Source organism: Coffea eugenioides, chromosome 3, assembly GCF_003713205.1.
Source record: "Coffea eugenioides isolate CCC68of chromosome 3, Ceug_1.0, whole genome shotgun sequence".
NCBI lineage: Eukaryota > Viridiplantae > Streptophyta > Magnoliopsida > Gentianales > Rubiaceae > Coffea > Coffea eugenioides.
The window spans coordinates 39,793,077-39,803,666 of record NC_040037.1 but is presented as its reverse complement, the minus strand read 5'-3'; the positions used below and the strand labels follow the sequence as shown (position 1 = coordinate 39,803,666).

The following is a 10,590-nucleotide window of genomic DNA, read 5'->3' as shown; positions in this document are numbered from 1 at the left end:
TTACCCGATCCTTTTATCAAACTGCATGATTTTGATGCCTGAATCTGCACGCCAGACTTTAAATTGCACATTGGAAATTGCATCAAGTTGGGAAGCAGATGGTATATGGATCTCCTCAATTGAAGAGTTTCCTTTTTTAGAATCTTCTTTGAAAAGAGCAGCAAGCTGCTGCAGTGGCAAACTTGCTAACAGTTGCAGAGGTTTCTGCCCCGTCAAATCAGCTGCAACGCTTGCAACCTGTGTAACTTGCTTAGCAACCTCTGCGCTATGGTTAAAACGACGATTGGGAGCCTGATCTCCAAAAGACCAATTTTTCACAATCAAATTATACATATAACTCAGAAGATGAGGATTAGAAGTGTCACGAACAACTTCTTCCTTATCAATGAGGCCTAGAGGAGTATGTGCTTTACAGAACCACAGGAGCTTTAAAGTTAACCATTTTTCCCTCTCTTCTTCCTCGTCCACTATGTTACTTAGACTCGGGCATAGGAGTCCCCCGGACACGGTTATAGTGCGAAAAGTTAACCCTTTTTCCTTCTCTTCTTCCTCGTCCACTATGTTAGTTGGACTCAGGCACGGGAGTCCCCTAGGAGGTGGTATAGCCTTTAGTATTTCTTTCAGTACAGTTGTGGGCATTTGATTCTCCAACATTACAAGCTCCTGAGCTAACTTCCTGTCCTCCGAATCAACATTTCCTTTATCTGTATAGGTGCTCAGCCGATGAAGCAAATATACACCATCAATAGACATGATCCATGCCAAAGTACCGCCATCAATGTCCAAGTACTTGCTGTAGCAAGCGCGTACCAAGGGCTCAAGCACTTTGACCTTGTCGACAATTAGGCTTTTGAAATTCCGGTACTGCTCTGGCTTCAAAAATTTCTTGACAGCCTCAAGCTTTCTGCGCTCCATTTCACCAAGATCAGGCCTAAAGTGATGATATGCTCCTAGGCCTATCTGCCGAGGGGCATAAGCTTCTGGCTTTGTGTCGCATACTTTTTTCGGTACACGAAAGATGGAAGCATGATTATCAATGCATATGATGAAATGTTCATTGAACTGGTCAGTCCATCTTTGCTCGCTTGTGATTGAATCAAAAAATGAGCTAGACATGGTGCAAAGGAAATGCGGTCAGTGGTAGTTTTTTTAGGGAATATCTATTTGGCTTTGAGCTTATGGCATGGAAGAATGTGCTTAGCAGGAGCATATATAATCCATTTAAGCAAAATGGATAAACGGATGGTAAATGTATGGTGGATAATATTAATGCAATCAAACTACAACCAATGCTAAAAAAAAAAGGAATATGAATGGATAATGTAAGTAAAACCATAATCCATCTATTTAACCATTTATTTTCTCAATGCCTAACAAAAAAAAACTATTCATCCTCCACAAGCCATACATAGTTAGACAACTTAGACTCGTGATTCGCATACACTCCAAATCCAACTCACACAAAGATCAGGCAAAAATACACCCAAATATTGAAATAATCGGACATGAATTAAAAGTGGGAGGTATACTATTGGCTATAAGTAGATAGTCCTTCTAGTGCAGAATTATTTGTGAGACATTAAAACAAGACTGATAAAGAAACAGAATATTTTCAAGCCTTCACCAAGTAATGCCAAGGGTACGGTTGTTGACATAAGGAATTTCCGTTTACAGACAGTTTTTCTATGACAATCTTTATGTGTAAAGAGATAGTTATCCACTACGGAGAAGAACCTTTTTTTTCTTTTTTTTTTTTATCTTCAACAGAAATTTAAAGCTTGCAAGAATTTTCCATGAAATTCACTAACCATATTTTTGAGAATTCAGTAGTTCAACAATCTTGGTTTAATTTTTATGCTCTTCTTGTGCAATACTATTTAGGTTCAAAGTAAGGATAAGAGCTGTTTAAAAGAAGAAATGTGGCTTGGGCTTTCAGTATTGTTCTTTCTTCCTCTTTTTTTTTCGGGGATTTCTCTATTTCTTCCAAAAGGAAAAAAAATGAGGTGAAGATTTATTAGACGAAAATGTCAGTTGCTATATATGTCTATAAAAGAATCCCCCACCAAATAAACTTGTTCATGCATCATCCATCACTGTTCAATTGTAAAAATAGGATTGGTTTTAACCACTTGCGATAAAATTGGGTCTTCAATATTGGTAGCATCCAATGTATGTAGATTTCTCTTTTAGCCTTTTTTTTAAAATTTGTGCGTAGTGCACCTGTAATCACAAATAATAGGTTTGGAATAATCTATGCTTCAGGGATATCATGGCACAAAATTGAGGCCCTTTCTATCAAAACAAATTAAAAACATTTCTAATCATCTTTTTATTTCACATACATCACATCATAATGGTAAGTTTTGTATAAAAACTCTCAAAAATAGTAATCAAAATTTTAAAGTTATAGAAGTGTTTCATCATTTAATTAGCTAATTTGACGTCTTCCTTTGATCTTAGTCTTATTCTTTTTGTGATGCCCTTTGATACTAGAAACCTTTGAACTTTGAAAAAAAATCCTAGAATCCAACTAGCCATGTCTTGTCAATAGGATATTGCCACAAGGAAGCTGTGTATCCTGAAAGCTACAATCATTCAAGATATTGAAATTAATAATCTAAGCCACGCCTTTGAGTTTCCGAAGAGATAAAAATACATGTTCTTTAACCCGAATACAATAATCAGGATTTGCAAACTAGTAAAATGAACCTGCTTCACACTTGAATTAAGTATGAAAAATTAACATTTACTCCCTTCATCCCATTTTGATAGTTTTATTTTTTCCATTTTCTAATTGTAGAATATAGTTTTTTTCCCCTTCTTCTTTTAACTTCTCTAGAATATTGTTATTTAATGTATTTTGTTATCAGTGAGCATAACTTACCATCAGTATTGTTGTTGTGATTAATGCAAAGATATAATTATTAGTCATATTTCTAATATTAATGTAAAGGTAGTATAAAAAATAGTAGATTAGATTTATTCTTCCAAAAAAATTAACTAATTTTTCTTAAACTGTGCAAAAGAAAATTAAAACTAAGTGGCGGAAGGAGTACCTTTCTTGAAAATTTAAGCAGTTATATGGACGTTGATAGTGAATATATGTAAAGCATTTACTTGATAATTTATCTTGTGCATCGGATTGCAGTTTAGCTTATATTTAGACGTAGAAAACTGATCTTAATTACTATGCGAAAGACTGGAGAGCAAAAAGACCATACAGAAAGTAGCTTATTTGACACTTGTTTATCATCATGGAGCAATTGCATAACTCAATGGAATCAAAACAGGTTTGAGATTAGAAAGCAAGCACATGAACTAACATATAACTCACCGATACAGTCACAATATGCTGTTTTTCAGGCCCAGGTCTGTCAACATTCAGGCTTACAAGTTACAACATAGATTGCCAAGGACTGCTGTCCTGATATCAACAAATTTCATCCAAAATCCTTTGAGGTTAAACCAAGAAGCCAGAATACATCATTTCACTCCAAAATTTTAATAATAATTTTATTATCTTAACAAACTCATGGGATATATGCAAGGCTAGTAGCCTAGTACGTATAGTTTCATTTTCATAATCTTGGTCGGGGAATTGATTTCCTTAGTATGCAATACTGTTAGATTCATGAGTAAAGACTTATATCCCATATTGATTCGAGAAATGAAGAAAGAGCGGTTAATATATAAGTAAGGATTCGAAACCTAATAGTTTAATTTTTTGGATCAGAGTTGGATTCCTAACTTATATATTGGATTCTTTGATGGGCTCTCTCGAGGCATTTTTCCCTAACAAGTGGTATCAGAACTTGATTGCGAGATTGGACTGCTCACAAGTACTTGAATTTCAATAAACTAGTATCAGAGCAGTGTTCATGGTTGGATCCTGGTTGACTATTGAAATCAAGTGGATTGATGGCCATTACCAATTGAACAATTTAATGGGTGATATCTTTATTTCAATGGCTTGGCAAGAAGCATTGATGGTAAATGATAGAAAGCCAAAAAGTATAGAGATACTTGACGGTGAATTTAGGCAGGTGATTCAAGGGTAAAAAAAAAAAAGTGGAGTCCAATGTTGATTTTCAATGTGAATCAGTGAAGACTTTCTCACAACTCTATCGGTTGATACTTCATCATAGTGGGTTTTACATTTCAATTATGTTCTTTAGGTGGAGTGACATATGTCCTAAAGAAACAAAGGAATCTAATTTCCAAATGCCAGAAAACTCTGATGACAAAAAGTTTTACGTTGCAGGTGGAGTTTTAGAACCACACATGGTGAAACAGTCTTGAAGATGGGAATAAATATGGTGATTTTACCACTTGGTTGTCTTAATGGTTAAAAATAGAGCTCACAAAAAGGGATCTCGACTTGCAAGTGGTGGTAAGAAGAAATCTTGCGAAGGGAGATGCTGTATTGAGATATCTTCTCCCGAGTGAACAGGAGGTTAGACTCAGGGCAACTACATATGTTCATTTGTCAATTGAATCAATTAGATATCAGAACTGTATTGGTTCGGATATGTAGTTCGGTACCATATTATTTGATAGTTGAAAACAAATAATTGTTAAAAGAAATATTCATTAAGATAGAGATTTGTTAGGAAATTGATTTAATTTCTTTTAGGCAGATTTTTTTGTTTTATGTATAAGTAACTAGTTTTTTAATTGGTTTTAGTTACTTGAAATAGTATCCAAAAAATTTTCTATTTTATTTAGAATTTAGAAGTTATTTTTTATTCCGAACCAGTCTAGAAATTAGTATTAGTTTTCTGTTGTTATTTGGTTCTTGGTCAAATAATATTCTTTAGGGTTAATTCCACTTTGTCCCCCCAAACTTTGGACGATTATCCACTTAAGTCCCTAAACTTCAAAATGGGACACTTAAGTCCCTAAACTTATAAATACCTCCCACTTAAGGAAAATTGTTAACAAATCCTGAATGTCATTGGTAGTCGAAGTGTCCCATTTTATAAGGGTTTAGGGATTTAAGTGTCTCATTTTATAAGTTCAGGGACTTAAGTGGGAGGTATTTATAAGTTTAGGGACTTAAGTGTCCCATTTTGAAGTTTAGGGACTTAAGTGGATAATCGTCCAAAGTTTGGGGGGACAAAGTGGAATTAACCCTATTCTTTATAAATAGATGGATTGATATATTATACAAATGGCATACAAGAGACACACAAAGGCGACATGTAGTTTTATACATGGGGTGAGAGAAGATTCTTAAGAGATGAGAAATGGTATTTAAGGATTGGATTTGGGTTCAAATTGTATTCTTGTATAGGATTTTTTTAATAAATAATGGATTTCTCTCCATTGACGTAGACTGAACTACGTTAAATATTGTGTATCGTTTACCTTTTATGCTTATGACTTGTTTGTTATTAAATAGTTATGTACTTGATATATCAATAGTTGTTTGTTCTGTACTTGGATCCTAACAAGTGGTATCAAAGGTTCAATGTAAGGGCCTACTCATGAAGGGGGAGATTTGTTAGGTTTATCAGTAAAGGATTATGTCTCAGATTGATTTGAGAGATGAAGAAAAAGCAATTAATATGTAAGTGAGGATCCGAAACCTAATAGTTTAATCTTTAAGATTAGAGTTGAATTCCTAACTTACATATAGGCATGTCAATGAGTAGCGTCTGAGTTAGATCGCTTTGATTCAGATCCAGACCCATTTAATTTAGTTAGATCCAATCCCAGATTCAGACCCTTTTGAGTCTGAAAAAGTAAGTTCATACCCAGACCCTTATGGATCTGGGCATCTAATAAGCATCCATAGGCATTTTCTAAAAATACTAAAGTAAAAATGTATTAAAAATATATAAAGTACATATATAATAGAAATACCATCCAATTTTTGTTTTCAAATAATAAAATTAACATTCAACAAATTGAATGCAATATTTTGAACTCAAAGAAATAATTATTATTGACTACTTCTATATATTTTTAAAAATTTAACTACATCCACATCAATATTTCATTTGTTTGCCTTTAACTTTTTACCTTTTCTTGAAAAAATTTGTACCAATTATAATGACAACTAGGATTAGTTTTTAAAAAAGAAAACAACCATAATATATATAAATATCTAGTCTTGTTAAAAAAATATAATTTTGTACCTCTTTTTCTTATTTAAACCTCAATGTTAGTAGATATCTTGCAATCCAGCACTAAAATAGTGAATGAAATAAAAATCATTTGATTAAGGACTGATAGCAAATATATAATAGAATAAGAAGATTTATAAACACTTACTCATTTTTTCTTTGATTCAATCCAATCATCAGTAGCCACTAATATTTCAATCACATCTAGAAGCAATTTGGTAGAGTCTCATCAATCACCCAACCACCAACACTAAATGCAGATTTTGATGTCATAAATCTTATTTTATTCGATCCAATAGCCATAAAATATTATATTATTTTATAAATTTTCTAATATATATTATTTAATTAAATATATATGAGTTTGGGTAAGATCTAATATGAGTTTGGATTTGAATATGGATTTTAGAAAATCAGACCCTATCTAAACCCATGACTCTCTCATATGGTCTGGATCTGGGTAGGATCTAGATTTGAGAAATTAAATCCAAATTCTATCCAAATATATTGGGTCTGGATTGGATTTGGATAAAATCCGATCCATTGACATGTCTACTTACATATTAGGTTCTTTGATGGTTTCTCTCAAAGCGTTTCTCCCTAACAAATACTGCTATCTTGAAGATCCATATAAAAATTTCTTGAAGCCCAGCGAATATTTTAGAATATTTTGTTTTCCTTTCTCCTTTTTTTTCTTTTACTTTGGCTAATTTTTTAGAAATACATTATTACAATTGTTTTACTATTATTGTTTATTTGCCAAAAGAAAAGGACTATCTTTTGGTACATTTTAAGTTGATGAATCAGTATTCATCCGAATAAAAAAAGAAAAAGAAAAGAAATTGGTCAGCTGGTAGAGCAAGATATTTAGTATTTGTTTGAAAGAAGTTCTAAAGCATTATAATATTTAGACTTAGATGCATCAAATTTTTATTAACATTAAACAGGATCCTGAAAGCCTAATAAGTTATTAATTTTCATTGCATAAGAGGGGAACTTCTAACTCATAATATGTCATACAAAGTAAGCCATGAACATGAAGAGAATCAAAGGCATAGTAAGGAATGTAGAAAGAGAAAAGATAGAAAATCCTGAAAGGGAAAATTGAACAAATAGTTCCTTACATCCAGACAACATCCTTCTTCATCCAATCATATTTAAAATGATGCATTTCAAGTGCTTACATACTAAATACAACATTTTTGTTGAAATGCAAATCTTAATTGGATTTTTTTTTCTTTTGGCCTGGAAATTATATGCTTATCACAGTGAAAGATAGCGGACGATAGTGCTGTCTTTAATATTCTAAATTTGATAATTAACAAACTGTTAATGAAAAAGGACTAATGCTTTAAGTAGTAGATAATTAACATTTCAAATATGACAATATATTTGTTTGCCAGATAAAAAATCTGATGCAGATTATGACAACTGGTTTGCAATTACATTGATCAATCAAGTGGCAAGTTAGTTTTGGTTGCAAATTAAGTTAGCATAATAGAGTTGGTCTAAGGTTGAAAATGATTTTCATCAAAAAAAATTAAGTTGCAAACAAAGGAAGTTATTCTAGTAATCATCAAAGCAAACATGCAAACAGGTTACCTTTTCTGCAGCAAATCTAACCCAGAAGCGAGAATTGGCTCTTTCATAAGGATCTTGAGGCCAAAAAAGACTACTGTTTCCACACTAACATCAATATATTCCCGGATCACAATTGACTCTGATATTGGTTTTCCATCATGAACTAGCACGGGAACTTGTTCATGAACAGGACTCAGGTTCAAAAGTATTCAATGTATCCATACTCTATCCCCTTCAATTTCAGTGCCCACTTCACCCTTAGAGCATATGGGCTCACCCAAAATCCCAAGAGCTTCACGCCCGGCCTGATTCTCTTCCAATTAGAATTGTAGTCTTGCCATAGTTGGGTACTGGTATTGAATAGTCTTGTTGGGGGGGCTAAGTCTGTAATCATCATATTTGACCATTAGGCTCATGGAGACACGTCATGCATGACGACATCACAATTATAATATTTATGGTTTTGACCATTTTATGCAATATTTACTTTTTACTTTGGACATTAAGGGCAAAAAAAAAAAAAATTTCTAATTCGATTGGATTGAGTTTTTTTTTTTTTTTTTTTTTTTTTTTTTGCATTTACCTGTCCTATATGTTGCTTCCATATGTTTTCAGTTAATCCAGCACCCAAAAAAAAAAAAAAACCTGCATACTATTTCGTCCTTTTTTTGTTTGCGGAGACCGGGGGGTCTCATATGAGAAAGCGCATGGCAATTAAACTACTAATGTATTCTGGTACCACCCACCAATATATCCAGTTAATACTTGGACCAAACAACATTATTATGAAAAGAAAAAGGAGAAAATAACTACTAATTACAAGTTCAATACTCGTTTTCACCAATATATTTGTACAAGAATATATTTCACGCCAATAGTGGCTTAATTTATATTCCCAATCACATCATAACGTATCATTTTATTGTAATTTATTATACAAAACAATGAAGTACGGATTAAAATAAAATAATAGACAATATACACAGATTAAAATACAATAATACATCATTAATCTAGTAGTAGGGTAATGTGTTACAACACATAGGACATTGTCTTATTCCAATGGACAAAACACGGCCAGAAATCTCTGGAAATGATTCAACTTTTCCTAAACAGTCTTGTGAGACATTTTCTGATAAGCTATTTCTTTGCTACGTTTGGAGTAATAAGCAAACATCTGATCCTTTTGTGGTAAGCCTTCATTAATCAGTGGATGGTTGAGAAAATTTCTGATCCACTCAGAAATTCCAGGGAACTTTGATGAGTCAAGAATCTTGATGGATCCAACTTCCTCATGCACGGGCAGTTGATAAGAAATACAGCCAGCTACAATATCCACAAAACCAATTGTTTCCCCTCCAAAGAACTTTGTCCCTCTTCGTTTTAGCTCCTTTTCAAACTCTTCAAACGCCTCCACTGCTAATTTTACTGCCTTCTGCTTTTCATCACCACTAGAACACATAGCTTCCACCACAGATTGTCTAACCTGGACATCACACAACAGCCATGAAATTAGGCTTGAAACCGAAATAAAGGGCTATCAGATTTTAATTCTACCGCACAAATTTAGGCCACAATAGGAGCCACTTTGTAAAACAAATCCGTAATAGAGTATAGTATAGAGAGGTTCAATCAAATACTTCAAACATAACCTGTCAAATAAGGAAAAGAAAAACTTGGAAATGTTGCAACAAAATGGTTAAAATATTAGAACTATATTGAAAGTTTGCACAACAAGCCTCGTGAGGTCTACAAATATGCTAGTAGACCGTGTAGTCTAAGTAATTGAGGCTAATTGTTATGTATTCAAATCTGTTAGTATATATATTGATATAGTTCATGTAGACAAGATTAAGCAATAATAATTCAATAAACTTCATGCATATCTTTTACAGGAAAATGCCTTCGTTAGAATTTAATAAGGCACATCTAAGGAACAAGTTGCCAGTAATAAATAAGTAATCAATACCTTCTCTTCAGCAAATTTAGCCCAAAAGTGTGCTTGGGCTCTTTCATAAGGATCTTGAGGCAACAGGGGAGCCTGTTTCCACACCGCATCAATGTATTCAAGAATGATTATGGATTCTGAAATTGGTTTTCCATTGTGAACAAGAACAGGAACCTTTCCATAAACAGGATTCAATTTCAACAGCAAAGGGCTCTTATTGTATTTATCTTCTTCTATGTATTCATACTGAATGCCTTTTAGCTTCAGTGCCCACTTCACCCTTTGAGCAAATGGGCTTACCCAGAATCCGAAGAGCTTTACCCCACCAGCTTCTTCCATTTTAGAGTTGAAGACTTGGGAAATTTGGAAGTTGCAATATATAACCCTGGTATATATGAACTTGTAAAAGAACAAGTCATCAATTTGAATTTTGGCAAGAGGTTGCAATATATAACCCTGGTATATATGACATGAAGGACAAATCACCTTGATTTTGGACTTTTCTGAATCACCACCCAAATTGGATTTTGTTTCTTTGCATTGACCTTTTCTAGTATCTTCCATTATTTTAAGTTTCATTCTATTGCAGATGCTAAAAAAATTTTCAATGCGCACTTTCTCATTTTTTGTAGATTAGTTGACATGGTGAAAAATGATTCTTTAATTTTGTTAATGCTTCTATGTAGAGAGACAGATACTGCTGGACAAGTTGCAATGTTGAACTGACTAGTAAAAATGTTCCTTCCATTTGATCACGAGTGATCTCAGCCAGCAGATTGGTTTTGAATGGTTTTGAGCTTAACAGCAAAATGCAGTCAGATTTAGAATTTAATGGTGACTTGAGATCTAGGAATTAGAGGTCTGGGTTCGAATCCCTCTGCTTCTTAAATCCTGTGTTTCCCCTACTAGAAATAAAAATTAAAATAAAAGTAG

At 33.3% G+C, this 10,590-nt stretch overlaps 2 protein-coding genes across 2 annotated transcripts; both read right to left on the bottom strand.

Moving 5' to 3' along the window:
* Nucleotides 1–1,116, bottom strand: LOC113766594 (putative UPF0481 protein At3g02645). The gene has a single exon (XM_027310768.1). The coding sequence runs from the start codon at nucleotides 1,114–1,116 to the stop codon at nucleotides 1–3; it is 1,116 nt and encodes a 371-aa protein (XP_027166569.1).
* Nucleotides 1,117–8,817: 7,701 nt separating this feature from the next.
* Nucleotides 8,818–10,023, bottom strand: LOC113766592 (probable glutathione S-transferase). The gene is made up of 2 exons (XM_027310767.1): nucleotides 9,679–10,023; nucleotides 8,818–9,195 (listed from the first exon to the last, which is right to left on the bottom strand). The coding sequence occupies exons 1-2, from the start codon at nucleotides 9,994–9,996 to the stop codon at nucleotides 8,818–8,820; spliced, it is 696 nt and encodes a 231-aa protein (XP_027166568.1). The 5' UTR covers nucleotides 9,997–10,023.
* Nucleotides 10,024–10,590: the final 567 nt, after the last annotated feature.